The sequence below is a fragment of the Mandrillus leucophaeus genome, unplaced genomic scaffold (assembly GCF_000951045.1).
Source record: "Mandrillus leucophaeus isolate KB7577 unplaced genomic scaffold, Mleu.le_1.0 Scaffold166, whole genome shotgun sequence".
Taxonomy (NCBI): domain Eukaryota; kingdom Metazoa; phylum Chordata; class Mammalia; order Primates; family Cercopithecidae; genus Mandrillus; species Mandrillus leucophaeus.
Window position 1 is genome coordinate 3,584,248 of NW_012101654.1, and position 17,321 is coordinate 3,601,568.

Below are 17,321 nucleotides of genomic sequence, written 5' to 3' on the forward strand. Positions count from 1 at the left end.
GCCCTCCAAACACATCCTTCCCCTGGGACACATACTTCAGGCCGGCCTATATTATGTCAGGTGGCTATTTGCCCTTTTCTGGGAGACTCCCAATGACTGTATCCTCTCTGCTTAAAGACTGTAGAGGCAACTGGTGTTCTCACGCAAAATGGCCAAGGTGTGGGAGACTGGATCTTTGACTCTGGCGATCTCTGGGACTGTATGCAAGGCCAGGCCCAGGTGGGCATACTGGCAAAGGCTTTTGGGAACCTGGCGTGGGAGGAAGTAGGGAGCATCCGTTTCCACGATGATTTTCTCCAGTGGGATCTGCCTCAGCACTTCCCAGGCTTCCCAGGTGGAGGAGTACGTCGGGACCGCCGTGAGGCCCACCGACATTGGGAAAGTACTTCAGCAGGGGCTCGATGGCCAGGTAGCTGCGGTGAAGCAATGCCTATGGATCTCGTAGTCAGAGGACACACATTTTCTCATGGTGTCCAGTCGATCCTCGTCAGCTTGCCGGCAGTGGATCACCAAGGCTTCTCTGGAGACACAGCCAGCTCAGGCTGTCTCTTAAATACCTAGTGATGTTCTGGGACAATCATGGTGCACTTGAAGGAATAATCGAAGCTTATTTCTCCAAATGCCACAGCCTTGGGATGCCTTAAGGCTTGTAAAAGATTTCTTTCCTGACTCTTACTGTAGTAGCGTGGAAAATGATAATGACAGCCAAAGGCCCCCCAGACCACCCTCTTTGAACAGCTCTCCCCACAGGCAATTTGTCAGGGTATGAGAATGGCAGAGGTCAGAGATGCAACCCTGAAATTCCTTAGTGAAGGAGCTGCTGTAAATTCTTCTGAACTTTAGTCAAGGTCCCTTTGAAAGACAACTTGGAAGATAGCGTGTCCAAGTGACAATGGGTATCAATGAAGCCCTGTTCTAGGCTTGGCTCCCAGTGGCTCTTTGGCAGAGAACTGGATGCGTGTCCTCCACAAGGACGTGGAGGCGTCTCCTTGGAATGTTTTTTTCTGCTTCACCTCTTTTCCTCCCAAGTTTCTGGAGAAGTGAAATGAATGGGAATTCTAGGAGCTGCCGTCCTCTGAGGCCTCCACATCTCAGGAGCTGTTGTGGGAGCTCATTGCAGGGTTGGGGGAAGAATCACTCAGGCGCTCCGGCTGCTCCTCCCAGCCTGCACTGTGTCATTGCTGCTGCTGCCCACAGAGAGGTGGCTGGAAGGCGTGGGGCTGCTGGTGCACCAGCTGACATACGCCAAGTACTACTGTACAGATGTGGCAGGTACATGACATAGTGGCAAAGAAAGAAGGCTCTGGAATGGCTGAGGGTTTCAGCGAGACGGGTTCCTCCTGAGAGAATCTGACGGTGGAGATCTCCGCATCAGACCAGTTGCTTCCTGAAGAGGGGTGCCCCATCACCACCTCCCTATCTTTATGCTTTTGGATTTCTAAGTGGGAGTCATCCAAAAACTCTAGGGGTGGAGAGCGTTTGTCAGTGACTGCCCTTTGGTCCCCAGGGGGCTCCTTGGTGGGTTTCTCCTGAGAGTTTGTAACTACTCTCCTGTCATAGAAGCTGCCCGTCTCTGGCACGGTCTTGTCCTTCTCCACTGACCTCTGGGATTGACTCTTTATCCTTCTGAGCAGGGGTGAGTGTGACACTCCTGGCTGTTCCTTCTCAGTCCTGACTGGTCCTTCACTCTTGGCTGGTCCTTCTCCACAACTGGGACACTCTGCTATGCTTGGATTTGCACTAGTGACAGCCTCTCCCTTCCTTTTCGGCATCGATTTCCCCTGGATGTCCTGGTTAGCCTTCAGGTGGATCATTGTGGAGCCCTGATCTCGAAGTCTATCCCACTCGCTTTTCTGGACCTTGTTGGGATTCTCAGTCATGACATTCTGACTCAGCTTCAGCTGCAAATTCAGAGTTCATGGAGTTACAACAACTGTCTTTGGAATCAACCTTAAAACTGCAGGCTTCCTTTTCTAGAGAAGCTATTTCTTCTAGAGAGGGATTGGTAGGATGTGGAAGGGTTCCCCCTGACAAAAGGACCCCCCCCCCAGTGCTCTGAATCAGGAATCAGGCAGCCTTTGGTGGTGGCCCCGCCCACACCTGTGCCCGAGGAATGTGGGAGGAGTGTAAGAGTTAAAGAAAGAGGAAAGAAACAGGAAAAGTGGCTCAACAGTCAAAGACAGGTTTGTTTTGGACAGTAAACCTGAGAGGGCCTTCTGGCCGAGTTAGGTCAGAGGCACTGTCTCTTATAGACTAAGAGTATTTAAGGGTTCAGGGCAGGAGAGCTTATCACAGACTTGGAATGTTTCTGTGTCTCTTCCTCTTGCTTATCTGGGAGGGCGAGTTTTTGTGTCTGTTCCCATACATCTTCCTGCAGCTGCAGGGAACCCCTCCCCACCCGCTAGTCCAGTTTTAGCTTGTCTGTCTGAGCGCATATAAAGGGAAAGGAATGTGCTTATTAGGGCCCACTTTTTTACCGGGGCCCATTTTTATGGGGCCCATTTACACTCCCAAAACGTGAGTGTGAAGTTTGGTGGTCACGCAAGAGACTTTCCCCCCTCCCTCTGTGCCCAGCTGTCTTATCTGTGTTCTACTGTCTGCTCTTTCTGGCTGCTTGTTGATAGAAGTGATTTCCTTGAAATGCATGAAGTTAGAAAGGGAGCTGGAACTGAAAGTGGTGGCGTTTATCCAAGGTGATGGTGCTCCAGCTCTGTCATTCCAGACCCTATAGTTATAAAAGGATCAGGGGCAACATGTTCTTTTTGGTTACTTCCTGCTGGGCGGGAGAGGTGGAGAGTCCTTTGGTCTTGGATTGACGGCAGGAGCGGTGCTGTCTGTAGATGTTTGGGGTAGTTGTCTGTGAAATAGCCATGCTCCTGTCAGTTAAGAATCTTTGAAAAAGGTTAGTTAGGCAGGGTAAAAACATTAGTCCTAGGCATATTATTAGGAGAGGGCGCAGGAATGGGATGACCCGTGGAATGATTTTTGTTCCCAAACCAGTAATTTATTTGCTGGTTTTGGTATTCGCTTAGCCTTTTAACCCTTTCTTTGAGATTTTTAGCAGTGTCTCTTAGGAGGCCTGATTGGTTGAAATAGAAGCCACATTTTCCCAGTGAGAAGCAGAGGCACACATTTGAAAAGACCCATGTGTTATTTTTTGTTAGTAACTTATTCCTGCTAGGAGGATAGTAATAAAGCAAAATGCTACGGTAATTGAGACTGTCTGTCTGATATCCCACCATCAGGGTGCTAGCGTATGGTCCTACTGTAAATAGTCAAGTAAAGCGTCCCGCAAGGGTGGCGTAGTAAATAATTTCCATAAAAAAGCTTTAATATTTGGCTTAAAAGGAGTGGTAGAAACGACAAAAAGTATTTGGTGAGGTAGGAGTGAGACTGAGTCAGATGCGTAATGTTCACTCAGTTACTTATTTTTTATGATTTTCGGTTAAGATTTCTTGTTTCTTTACATTGATATTTAGGACATTCCTCTGGGCTGTTAGGAGTTGCTTCCTCAGCTTTTCAGGCTTTGACTTGAGTGTGATGTATGCAGGAGTTGATTCCTGTGACAGATGTAGAAAACAAGTAAAAATTGGAAAACATCAGTCAAGACTAGAATTTAACAGGTGTGCTATAGTTTTTGAAACCTAATTTTCTCTCTCCAGTTTCCCATTTTTATTAAAAGACAAATCATGATAGGACTGGTTTGCTTTATTATACTTGGCTTAATTATTTGTATATAGTGCAGCAAGAGTAATTATTTGCTATATATGCCTTTTAAATTGGCTTTGATGGAAATTTTTTCCATAGAAGGAACCCGAGATAAGACTTTCCAAAGCCAAACCCAACCATGGATTTGGACCATTAAATACCTGTGAGTTGGGCGAATTCCTTTCCTCTTGAGGTTTCAAGATAACTTGGGGTTCCTGGCCTGTCAGAAAGTGACATGCTTTGCTTAGCACAGGTCAGAAACCCAGTACAGGGACTGTGTACCCAAAACTATGAGGCCAGTTTCCAGGGGCTTTCTTGGCTACCTAAGTCAAGTTCGATTCCTTAAAGGAGAGCACACCATTCCAGTCAAAGCCTTGGCAAAATGACCAGTTTCTCCAATTGTGTTCTGTTACACAAGAAAATAGAGTCTTATTGCACTGATGCAAACAACTATATTGTTGTAGTTTGAGAATACTTATAAGTAGTTTTCAAATTCTAGAGGAACTAGGCAGAGAGAAACAAACATTTTAAAATCCTACCTACAGGAGTATACTTAGTTTCTGTTGATTGGAATAGTTTCAGAACTAATGCTACCAGTTCCTCTCTGTACCTCTGGTAGAATTTGGCTGTGAATCCGTCTGGTCCTGGACTTTCTTGGTTGGTAGGCTATTAATTATTGCCTCAAATTCAGAGCCTGTTATTGGTCTATTCAGGGATTCAGCTTCTTCCTGGTTTCGTCTTGGGAGTGTGTATATGTCCAGGAATTTATCCATTTCTTCTAGATTTTCTAGTTTATTTGCGTAGAGATGTTCATAGTATTCTCTGATGGTAGTTTGTATTTCTGTGGGGTTGGTGGTGATATCCCCTTTATTTTTTATTGCGTCTATATGATTCTTCTCTATTAGTCTTGCTAGCAGTCTGTTTTGTTGATCTTGTCAAAAAACCAGCTCCTGGATTCATTGATTTTTTTTTTTTTTTTTTTTTTTGGAAGGGTTTTTTGTCTCTCAGTCTCCTTCAGTTCTGCTCTGATCTTAATTATTTCTTGCCTTCTGCTAGCTTTTGAATTTGTTTGCTCTTGCTTCTCTAGTTCTTTTAATTGTGATGTTAGGGTGTCAATTTTAGATCTTTTCCTGCTTTCTCTTGTGGGCATTTAGTGCTATAAATTTCCCTCTACACACTGCTTCAAATGTGTCCCAGAGAGGGTGGTATGTGTGTCTTTGTTCTCATTGGTTTCAAAGAACATCTTTATTTCTGCCTTCATTTTGTTATGCACCCAGTAGTCATTCAGGAGTAGGTTGTTCATTTTCCATGTAGTTGTTTGGTTTTGAGTGAGTTTCTTAATCCTGAGTTCTAATTTGATTGGGCTGTAGTCTGAGAGACAGTTTGTTATGATTTCTGTTCTTTTAAATTTGCTGAGGAGTGCTTTACTTCCAACTATGTGGTCAATTTTGGAATAAGTGTGACGTGGTGCTGAGAAGAATGTATATTCCATTGATTTGGGGTGGAGAGTTCTGTAGATGTCTATTAGGTCCACTTAGTGCAGAGCTGACCAGCGTTCAAGTCCTGGATATCCTTGTTAACTTTCTATCTCATTGATCTAATGTTGACAGTGGGGTGTTAAAGTCTCCCATTATTATTCTGTGGGACTCTAAGTCTCTTTGTAGGTTTCTAAGGACTTGCTTTATGAATCTGGGTGCTCCTGTACTGGGTGCATATATATTTAGGATAGTTAGCTCTTCTTGTTGTGTTGATCCCTTTACCATTATGTAATGCCCTTTGTCCCTTTTGATCTTTGTTGGTTTAAAGTCTGTTTTGTCAGAGACTAGGATTGCAACCCCTGCTTTTTTTTGTTTTCTGTTTGCTTGGTAGATCTTCCTCCATCCCTTTATTTTGAGCCTATCTGTGTCTCTGCATGTGAGATGGGTCTCCTGAATACAGCACACTGATGAGTCTTGACTCTTTATCCAATTTGCCAGTCTGTGTCTTTTAATTGGGGCATTTAGCCCATTTACGTTTAAGGTTAATATTGTTATGTGTGAATTTGATCCTGTCATTATGATGTTAGCTGGTTATTTTGCTTGTTAGTTGATGCTGTTTCTTCCTAGCGTTGATGGTCTTTACAATTTGGCATGTTTTTGCAGGGGCTGGTACCAGTTTTTCCTTTTGGTTAGTGCTTCCTTTAGGAGCTCTTGTAAGCCAGGCCTGATGGTGACAGAATCTCTCAGCATTTGCTGTCTGCAAAGGATTTTATTTCTCCTTCACTTATGAAACTTAGTTTGGCTGGATATGAAATTCTGGGTTGAAAATTATTTTCTTTAAGAATGTTGAATGTTGGCCCCCACTCTCCTCTGGCTTGTAGAGTTTCTGCGGAGAGATCTGCTGTTAGTCTGATGATCTTCTCTTTGTGGGTAACCCGTCCTTGCACTCTGGCTGCCCTTAACATTTTTTCCTTCATTTCAGCCTTAGTGAATCTGACAATTATGTGTCTTGGGGTTGCTCTTCTCGAGGAGTATCTTTGTGGTGGTCTCTGTATTTCCTGAATTTGAATGTTGGCCTGCCTTGCTAGGTTGGGGAAGTTCTCCTGGATAATATCCTGAAGAGTGTTTTCCAACTTGGTTCCATTCTCCCCCTCACTTTCACTACACCAATCAAACATAGATTTGGTCTTTTCACAGAGTCCCATATTTATTGGAGGCTTTGTTCATTTCTTTTTACTCTTTTTTCTCTGAACTTCTCTTCTTGCTTCATTTCATTCATTTGATCTTCAATCACTGATACTCTTTCTTCCACTTGATTGAATCAGCTACTGAAGCTTGTGCATGCATCATGTAGTTCTCATGCCATGGTTTTCAGCTCCATCATGTCATTTAAGGTCTTCACTGCACTGTTTATTCTAGTTAGCCATTTGTTTTTTTTTCCAAGGTTTTTAGCTTCTTTGCAATGGGTTTGAACATCCTTCTTTAGCTTGGAGAAGTTTGTTATTACTGATCTTCTGAAGCCTACTTCTGTCAACTTGTCAAAGTCATTCTCCGTCCAGCTTTGTTCCATTGCTGGCGAGGAGCCGTGATCCTTTGGAGGAGAAGAGGCGCTCCGGTTTTTAGAATTTTCAGCTTTTCTACTCTGGTTTCCCCATCTTTGTGGTTTTATCTACCTTTGGTCTTTGATGATGGTGATATACAGATGGGGTTTTGGTGTGGATGTCCTTTTTGTTGATGTTGATGCTATTCTTTTCTGTTTTTAGTTTTCCTTCTAACAGTTAGGACCCTCAGCTGCAGGTCTGTTGGGGTTTGCTGGAGGTCCACCCCAGACCCTGTTTGCCTGGGTATCACCAGCGGAGGCTGCAGAACAGCAAATATTGTAGAACAGCAAATGTTGCTGCCTGATCCTTCCTCTGGAAGCTTCATCTCAGAGGGGCACCTGGCTGTATGAGGTGTCAGTCGGCCCCTATTGGGAAATTCTCCCAGTTAGGCTACTCAGGGGTCAGGGACCCACTTGAGGAGGCAGTTTGTCCATTCTTATGTCTCAGATTCCGTGTTGGGAGAACCACTGCTTTCTTCAGAGCTGTCAGACAGGGACGTTTAAGTCTGCAGAAGTTTCTGCTGCCTTTTGTTCAGCTATGCCCTGCCCCCAGAGGTGGAGTCTACAGAGGCGCAGGCAGGCCTCATTGAGCTGAGGTGGACTCCACCCAGTTCGAGCTTCCCACCTGCTTTGTTTACTGACTTAAGCTTCAGCAATGGCAGACATCCCTACCCCAGTCTTGCTGCTGCCTCGCAGTTCCATCTTGGACTGTTGCGCTAGCGGTGAGCAAGGCTCTGTGGGCGTGGGACCTGCCGAGCCAGGCACGGGATATAATCTCCTTGTGTGCTGTTTGCTATAAGACCATTGGGAAAGTACAGTATTAGGGCGGGAGTTTCCCAATTTTCTAGGTACCTTCTGTCACAGCTTCCCTTGGCTAGGAAATGAAATTCCCCGACCCCTTGCACTTCTCGGGTGAGGTGATGGCCCGCCTTGCTTCGGCTCACACTCCGTGGGCTGCATCCACTTTCCAACAAGTCCCAGTGGGTTGAACCCGGTACCTCAGTTGGAAATGCAGAAATCACCCATCTTCTGGTTCGCTCACGCTGGCAGCTGTAGACTGGACCTGTTCCTCTTCGGCCATCTTGGAATGAACCAGCAATCTTATTTAATTTTAACCAGTTTGACCATGAATTGAGGTTTTTACTAACCTGTTATGACCCTTGACAAGTTTTGCTAAAGAGTAGATTGGGCATTTTAAGAAAACCTTGTGTTTTTATTTTAGTAATTATAGAAAAAAAATCCATATAATACCCTTTTGAATTTAATAAATATGTTTACACACAGTTTTCTTTACAAGATTAATTTTTACAATCTTTTTAAAATTTGCTTAAGCTGTCCAATTTAATTTTAAAGTTAAATGAGGAGGGGCGGGGTTTGGGGCTGAAGACTTTGGGGCAGGAGGGGCAGGGGGTTTGGATGGGCAAGGAACAGAATGCAGAGGGTTGAGTGTGGAGGGGGTTCACGTGCAAGGTCAAAAGGGGTTTTGGAGGAAGGAGAGACCTGGGGAGGGTTTTTCATTTTGTTTTGTTTTCTGTTGTTTTTAAAGAGAAGGATGTCAGCTGGGCACGGTGGCTCACGCATGTAATCCCAGCACTTTGGGAGGCCAAGGCAGGCCGATCATGAGGTCAGGAGATTGAGACGATCCTGGCCAACATGGTGAAATGCTGTCTGTACAAAATACAAAAAATTAGCTGGGTGTGGTGGCGGGTGCCTGTAGTCCCAGCTACTTGGGAGGCTGAGGCAGGAGAATCGCTTCAACCTGGGAGGCACAGGTTGCAGTGAGCCAAGATTGCGCCACTGCACTCCAGCCTGATGACAGAGTGAGACTCCGTCTCAAAAAAAAAAAAAAAAGATGTCATGCAGGGTGCAAGCTTGACATAGGGAGGGTAGAAGAAAGCCTGAATATAGGGAATCTCTTGCCATTTGCCATTCCTGGTGATAAAATTGTCGAGGTCCCTGAGAATCTGAAAGTTAAAGGGTGCCGTTTTCAGGCAATCGGCTGTTACTATCTCATTTGTATTGGGTCCAGGCCGTGTTGCAATAAAAGCTAAACACTTTGGCTTTAGGCTTCCCTGTGAGCCAAGTTTGGCGAGGTTGTGAAGGAGACAGCCCAGAGGGGAGACGTGGGAATGTGGATGGTTTGGCACCATGTGGACTGGTGAGAGGAGGCCGAGTGGGTCTATTTTTGTTAGGTATCCCCAGACAAAACAGACCCGGAATCTTCTTTCCAAAGAGAACAGTTAAGCTGAGAAGAAACTGGGTGTCCCCAAGATGTCCTCTAACTTAGTCCCACTGGTCCTCTGAGGACCAGGACGGCAGGCCGAACTTTCTCAGGTACCGCAAGAAAGCCAGGAGAAGGCAGATCTTACCAGCCAGCTGAATTAGTGTCTGATGTTGGATGTTCCTGTTGGAATCAGCAGAGGGCCTCCCGAACTGGAGTGCGCGAGGAAGAGAGAGAGGGAGAGAGAAAGAAGAGGGAGGAAGAGGGAGCAAGGGTTAGGGAGCGAAATAACCCATTGCCGGCGGTTGGAGGTGGATTCCTGAGACCTGAGGGTTTTGAGAGCCCACTGGGGAGTAGCCCCGGCCCAAGCCTTGCAGTCCCCTTCCGATTAGTTGTCCTCCTCACACAAATCGCTCAAAAAATGAAGCAACAGAAGAGACGGGGTGTGTGGCCAGAGACTCTCAGGATCCAGAAGTAAACTCAGGACAAGCTGTCGCTGCCCACTGCTTCCTGGGTTGCAGGAGAGCCTCTGCCCCCAACATCCGTCCTGGGTTTCAGCACCAAATGTAAGCGTTAAAGAGGAAAGAAACACGAAAAGCGACTCAACAGTCAAAAACAGGTTTATTTTGGACAATAAACCTGAGAGGGCCTTGTGGCCGAGTTAGGTTGGAGATGCTGTCTCTTACAGGCTTAGTGTATTTAAGGGTTCAGGGTGGGAGAGCCTATCAGAAGCTCGGAATGTTTCTGTGTCTCTCTGTCTTGCTTATCTGGGAGGGAGAGTTTTGTGTCTGTTCCCATACATCTTCCTGCAGCTGCAGGCATACCCACCGAGTCTGCTTTAGCTTGCCTGTGTTTCCCTGTAGTGCACCTAAAGGGAAAGGAATGTGCTTATTAGGGCCCACTGTTTTACTGGGGCCCATGGTATGACTGTGAAGTTTGGTGGTCACCCAAGAGACTTTCCCCCCTTACTCTGTGCCCAGCTGTGTTATCTGTGTGTTACTATCTGCTCTTTTCTGGCTGCTTGTTGTTAGAAGTGATTTCCTTGAAATGCGTGAGGTTAGAAAGGGAGCTGGAACTGAAAGTGGCGGTGTTTGTCCAAGATGATGGTGCTCCTGCTCTGTCAAGGAGGGGGAGTGACTTCTGTGGTGGGATGAGCCCCAGGAGAATCTCGGCGAAGCAAGCCACATGATCCTCTTCCTGGGCTTTCAGGCGCTTGGGGCTGCCAGCCCGTGCTGAACGCAACACAGAGCTCTGAACTGACCGGCTGAGGGGCCACATCACCGGGCTCCCAGAGGCAGCTGCGCTTGCCAGGACACCTTCCCACATGCTGCTGCGTGGTACTTGACCTCGTGCCAGTCCAGCACCATGGACCCCCTTCCTTCTTCTTCCCACTGCCCATCACAGTTCTCACAGTTTCAGAGATGCCAAAGTGCTTTGGAGAAGTCAGAATGCTCCGATATTTACGAAAGGCTTCGGTGTGGCTTCCGAGCTCAGTGTGCTTCCGAGATCACCAAACGCTTCTGTCTGTGCAGGCTGCTTAGAGATGCCTAACTGCTCTGGGGCTACAAAGCGCTTTGATTACTTTGCAGTACAAAGCCCAGAGCTGTCAAAGCACTTCAGAAGACCACAAGGGGCTTTAAGGTTCACACATGGCTGCTGACCCATGGGCTCCTGCAGCTCACCCAGCTGCGCTGGGCTGGAAGGGGCCCAAGCGCCCCTCAGAGCCAGCCGCACCCCTCAAGGCCGCCTCCAGACAGCCCACCTGGCTGCCGAGGCCCAGACACCCGCCATGCCTGCCCCGTTGGGCCACCCACACTGTTCTGCCCGGCCCGACCTCTGCCCAAGATGAGACCACTCTGACCTCCCCAGTGCCCGCCCTCTGGTATGTTTTTCCATATACATACATACCTATGATAAAGATTATATGTTAGGCTCATAATAAGTAATAAAATAGAAAAACTGTAACAATATGTTATAATAAAAGTTGTGTGACCTGCTGTCTCTCTTTCAAAATAGCCTGTATTCTTCTGGTGATGATGTGAGATGGCCCAGTCCCGGTGTGTGGGATAGGTGAGGGGAATGGTGTAGGCATCGTGACATAGGGCTGGGCTGCTCCTGAGCTTCCTGTGATGTGTCGGGAGGGTCACACAGCCGCGACAGTGTCGGTGGTTGTGTGTCAGGAGCAGATGATGTGGCTGACAGGTGAGCCGCATTTGCAGCCCTGGGGTACACGGGACAAAGGGGTGGCGCCCGTCCCTGGGTAGATGGTGCAAGATGTCATCGTGCTGTCAGATTGGCATGCAATTTAAAACTTAGGAAATGCCCTTTTCTGGAATGTTCCATTTAACGTTTTCTGACTGCAGTTGATCTTCATTAACCAAACCTGCGGACAGCTGTGTGGCTTGAACTGACACATTTGTTTCTGCTTAAATGACTTATGGAGAATCCACAATTGTACTGGTCTAAGATGGAAAATGAAAAAGACCATGTCCTTTTTGATTTCGCCCTTGGAGAGAGAAGCCCTTGTTGTAGGAGTGAATCTTAGGTGGCTCCTGGCTCTCCACTGTCCACCGATGCTCTGCTGCGTCCACACACTTTCAAGCCCTGTGCCCGCTCCCACGCTGTATCTTTGTGAGTGCTTTTGTCCTGTAAAACGGCCCCACAGCGGAAGCCTAGTGTGGTAGCAGCCTGGTTCACATGAACAGGACTTTGACGGAGTAGCTCCGTTTCCGGGTATGACTTCGGAGCCCAGCATGCCTAGTTTCATGCCACAGTGACGCAAGCGAGTCACCCCGTCTGCTCCAGTGCCCTGTCCCCAATTCCCGGTCGTCTCAGCCACTCATTTTCATTTTGAAAATTAATCTCATGGAAGTTTCTATTTGCTTTTATTGCTTTCTTTGTTTACTTGTCTATTTTTCAGTACTCATGTGCCATTAAAAAAGTGACTGGAAAAACAGCTCTTAAAACTGTAAGAGAAATAGTATAGGGCTTTGTGTAATAAAACATACTGCAACTTTCCAACACTGATACCTGTGGACATTTGGTAGGACTGTATGCTTTTTCCATGTGAAATACGAAATTGAGGATTTCTCATAAATTTAGGATTGCTTTGTAAAAATATTTCACTATTGGTAGAAAGTAGTTTATATGAATAAGTACAAAAACCAGAAAGTCAGTGAGAAAAAATGTAAAATAAAAAGGTAGTTATTAATCTGTAATTATTTACAATGTCAATTTTCAGAGTTAACGAATTACATGATCCAATGTACCAGTACCGAGTTGACACCGGGAATTTCCAGGTAAGGATTGTTCATGAAGCCTGCAATTTTTCTTCTTAATGCTGTTTTATAAAATTACTGAAATTTGTGACTTAAATTGTTCTGTTGAGCCTGCTGACTACTTGGGAAGGACTGCATAGAAAGTTCAAGGGTGGAAGATTTGGGGAAACATTTTTTTCTTTTTTTTTTTTGGGATGGAGTCTTGCTCTTGTCACCCAGGCTGGAGTGCAGTGGTGCGATCTTAGCTCACTGCAGCCTCTGCCTCCTGGGTTCAAGTGATTCTTCTGCCTCAGCCTTCTCAGGAACTGGGACGATGGGCGTGCACCACGACACCTGGCTAGTTTCTGTATTTTTAGTAGAGATAGGGTTTCACCATATTGGCCAGACTGGTCTCCAACTCCTGACCTCAGGTGATTTACCCATTTTGGCCTCCCAAAGTGCTGGGATTATAGGCGTAAGCCACTGTACCCGGCAGAAAAGCTCTTTTTTTGTTGTTGTTTTGTTTTTGTTTTTGTTTTTTTTGAGACGGAGTCTCGCTCTGTCGCCCAGGCTGGAGTGCAGTGGCTGGATCTCAGCTCACTGCAAGCTCCGCCTCCCGGGTTTACGCCATTCTCCTGGCTCAGCCTCCTGAGTAGCTGGGACTACAGGCGCCCGCCACCTCGCCCGGCTAGTTTTTTGTATTTTTTTAGTAGAGACGGAGTTTTACCGTGTTAGCCAGGATGGTCTCAATCTCCTGACCTTGTGATCCGCCCGTCTCAGCCTCCCAAAGTGCTGGGATTACAGGCTTGAGCCACCGCGCCTGGCCTAGAAAAGCTCTTTAAAACAGTGTTTTTACTTCCAGTCTTTGGTTTGTGGCTGACACAGTGGCAGCCCCTGGAAGGACACAGCTGAAGCCCCGTCACTGTGGTTCTGGTCGGCTGCTCTTCCCTTCCCAGTCAGGTGTCGGGGAACACCAGGTCTGTGGGCTCCAGAACAGACCCCAGGGCCCACGTCTGTTGCTGAAGGAGACGCTGGAGAACAGAGTCTTCTCAGTGCTAAACCTGCTGGTCTAGTCCAGTCCCTTTGCTTTACATAAGGTCCCAGCTCAAGTCACTCAGGTGCTTTCGAGAAAAATGATCCCGATTCCTGCTGTGCTGTCCTGTGTTCTGAGCCTTGACCATAGGAGGGGAGCTCTGGTGCTGAGAGGACAGGAAAGGGCTGGGGGGATGGCGTGGGCCGGAGTCATTGAGGAGCGGGGACTGCGTCCAAAGATACTGTCCACGCCACAGCTTGGCCCTTGTCAGAACCCACGGGCTTGCCCTCCCCATTACAACTCTGTCTTCAGAAAAGGGCTTTGTCTTGCTGTAACATTACAGAATTGTGCACTTTTAGACCTTAGGTCCTGTAGAGCATCTGATTCAAGCCCCTCATGTAACAGATAAGAAAAGAGAGGTTCGGAATGGTTGATGGTTGAGACGGTGTGTGGATTCTCAGGGCCTAGCCTGGGTCCTTTCTTGGATACGTGCCACCTTCCCACATGCAGGGGAAGGGTGGGGAGCCAGCCCTTCACCCCCAGGGGCGAGAGAGACAGATAGTGGCCGCCGCGGTCTGAGCACCCACTGTGCCTGGACAGGTCTGTGGTGGGAGGAGTTTGGGCTCTGCCCTGCTGATTTGCAAGGCCTGGGGTGTCATCCACCTTGAGAGCTGCATGTGCTCGCAGGGGGACTGAGCGGATGGTCCCGGGTGGGAGCCGTTGTTGTGCTTCCTGGAGGGACGTTCGGGATTTAAGTCCCTTCTAAAAACCTATGGCTTTGCTGCCTGTGGTGGTGCGGGGAGAAGGTTGCAGAGGCCCTGTTCTGACTCCAGTGCTGCCTTGCGCCCTCCTAGGGAATGAAGGTCTTCTTCATGGTGGTGGCAGCGGTGTATGTCCTATACCTCTTGTTCTTGATAGTGCGGGCGTGTTCCGAGCTACGTCACATGCCTTATGTAGGTAAGTGCCCCTTTCAGAATCAGTCGGTGCAGGGGTGGCTTGGGAGTGACTCGGGTGGGAGAAGAAGTGGTTGGAGTCTCCCAAGCCAGGGGCCTTCCTTGAGAGCCCAGGGACTGGTCCATCCCACAGACTGGGGACCAGGATACGTGGTCTCCGGGAGCCACAACAGACCTAACAGGTTAGTCTGGCATTTGGGGCCTTCAGAGCAGCCTGGGTCCTGCAGTACTGCACCCTGCAGAGCAGAGCGAGTCACCCTGAGCTTGGGGGATCCTTCCCTGAACCCGTCCCACCAGAGGATGGTGGCTGTGGCCTCTCTGGACACCACCCTGGCCCTGGGAAGGGACTAACATTCTCCTGGGCTGCAGGTGACTCCGGCCATGTCTGGAGGGAGGAGCATTTGTCCAAAGAGCTTTGCTTCATTTTTGTTTTATGTTTTTCAAAATCAAATGAGAGTGGAATTTACATCCAGGGTTGTTAATGAGAATTTCTTTCTTTTTCAGATCTCAGGTTAAAATTTTTGACCGCGTTGACTTTTGTAGTACTTGTCATTAGGTAAGAAGACCTTATTTCTTGAAAAGAGCAAAACGGAATTTTTCTTTTACTGTCAGGAATATGTGTTCCCTCCTTTTGTGGGGTAGATTTCAGGGTACTTATCTAGCCCAGTTGACTCATGAGGTTAGAGGGCCTCCCACCAAGGGTGGGCAGCTGAGAGCAGCCATCAGCCTGGAGAGCATGTGTTTGTTGTAAGTGGCGGGGGACTGGAGCACGTTCACTCGCACACTCGCCCCGTGCTGGGCGTGTTCTGTTCTAGCTGTGCCACCTGCCACCTGTGCCGTGTTCACAGTCACCTGTTGGACGGTTGGAAAATCACAAGACGGACGTGAGGGCACTGGGGACCTTGGGATCCTTGGGGTGTCCCAAGGACAGGACTCTAAGCATGAGTTAGGACAGCAAACACCCTTGAGCAGCATGCTCTGTTGCCGCCGTTGGGGGAGATGGGAGGTGAGGCAGGCTTGGTCCTGTTGTGTCAGGGAGTGGGGTCAGCCTGAGGTCTCTCGGGGCAGGCTTGGCCTGGCCTGAGTGCCCCAGACCTCCCTGGGGACCAGTGCTGGCCAGTTGGTAGAGTAACAGAGCAGGCTGGGAAGTTGTTTCTTTGAACAGATTCCAGATAATTGCTTGGTGGTTTATGGTTTGTCTCTTTCTCCTAAAATCAGAATCCAGAGGACGGAAAAATCTAGCTGCTGCTTTCCTTTTTAGGTTGTTTGGATGGCAAATAAGTGGATGTCGGCTCTTTTCCTTTATGGGCGTGACAAGCGGCCTTTGGGAGGTCGGCCCTTGTCCAAGCTTTCCAGGTGGGCTCTGGGGGTCCCTACCTTGTGGAGGGCAAGGACTGAGATAGGTATCCAGGGCCGTCCACCACCACTGGGAGTGTGAACTCAGCTCAGACTTGAACTCAAATTTCATTCAGCATCAGAATTCACTGAGAATAATGCAGCATGTGTGTTTATTAGTCTCTGTTCAGGGCTACGTGTGCATGCTTTCTCTCTGACGTCTCAGACACACGGCCATACAACCTCACATACAGGCTTACTCACACAACCTCACGCATGCCTTCACTCACAACTGACTCACCCCACACCCTCATTCTCACCTTCATGCATACCCTCATTCTGACACCCTCACAGCCTCACTCACACCCTCACACCCTCACAGCCTCACTCACACCCTCACACCCACACCCCCTCACTCTCACACCCTCACACCCAACCTCACTCTCACACCCACACTCACACCCTCACCCCCTCACACCTCATGCACATCCTCTCACACACCCTCACACACCCCCTCACACCCTCACAGCCTCACTCACCCCCTCACACCCTCATACCCTCACCCTCACACCCACCCTCACACATCCCGTCACACCCTCACATACCCCCACCCACACACCCTCTCTCACCCTCATACACACCCCCACACCCTCACACCCTCTCACAGGCACCCTCACACACTCCCTCACACACCCTCACACATCCTGTCTCACACATCCCCTCACACACCCCCTCACACCCTCACACACCCCCTCACGCCCTCACCCTCACACCCACCCTCACACATCCTGTCACACCCTCACATACCCCCACCCACACACCCGCTCACACTCTCATACACACCCCCACACGCTCACACCCTCACAGGCACCCTCACACCCTCTCACACAGACCCTCACACATCCCGTCACACCCTCACACACTCCCCCACACACCCTCATACACCCTCTCACCCCTCACACCCTCTCACAGGCACCCTCACACACCCCCTCACACCCTCACACACACCCTCACACATCCCATCACACCCTCATCCCCCCCACACTCACTCCCTCACACCCACCCCCTCACACCCTCATACACCCCCTCACACCCTCTCGCAGGCACCCTCACACACCCCCTCACACCCTCTCACACCCTCTCACACACACACCTTCACACATCTTGTCACACCCTCACCCCCCACACCTCACACACCCTCCCACCCTCACTCAAACTCTCCCACTCTCATGTCCTCACACACCCTCACTCATACCCTCACACCGTCACTCACCGTCACTCTCACACACATCCTCACTCTCTCACCCCTCACTCACACCTTCACACACCCTCACATACCCTCACATACCCCCTCACACTCTCACACCCTCATACATCCCCTCACACCTTCACATACCCTCCCATCCTCACTCACCCCCTCGCCTGTCACACATGCTCACACCCACACACATCCCCTCACACCCTCACACTCCCTGCCCCTCACTCACACCCTCACATTCTCACACCCTCACATTCTCACACCCTCACATTCTCATACTCTCATTCTCACCCTCGCATTCTCACACCCTCACATTCTCACACCCTCAGTCTCATCCTCACATTCGCACACCCTCACATTCTCTCACCTTCACATTCTCACACCCTCACATTCTCATACCCTCACTCTCACCATCACATTCTCACACCCTCACATTCTCTCACCCTCACATTCTCTCACCCTCACTCTCACCCTCACA

General features: G+C 48.6%; 1 protein-coding gene and 1 pseudogene across 1 annotated transcript in view; one reads left to right on the top strand and one right to left on the bottom strand.

Moving 5' to 3' along the window:
- TMEM181 (transmembrane protein 181) overlaps positions 1 to 17,321 on the top strand; it is a 73,947-nt gene that overhangs the window by 45,724 nt on the left and 10,902 nt on the right. Inside the window, exons 12-14 of the mRNA XM_011976440.1 lie at positions 12,249 to 12,306; positions 14,152 to 14,254; positions 14,755 to 14,806. Of these exons, the coding sequence (XP_011831830.1) occupies positions 12,249 to 12,306; positions 14,152 to 14,254; positions 14,755 to 14,806 (213 nt within the window). The remainder of the gene's footprint in view (positions 1 to 12,248; positions 12,307 to 14,151; positions 14,255 to 14,754; positions 14,807 to 17,321) is intronic.
- On the bottom strand, positions 23 to 12,073 carry LOC105536949 (annotated as a pseudogene).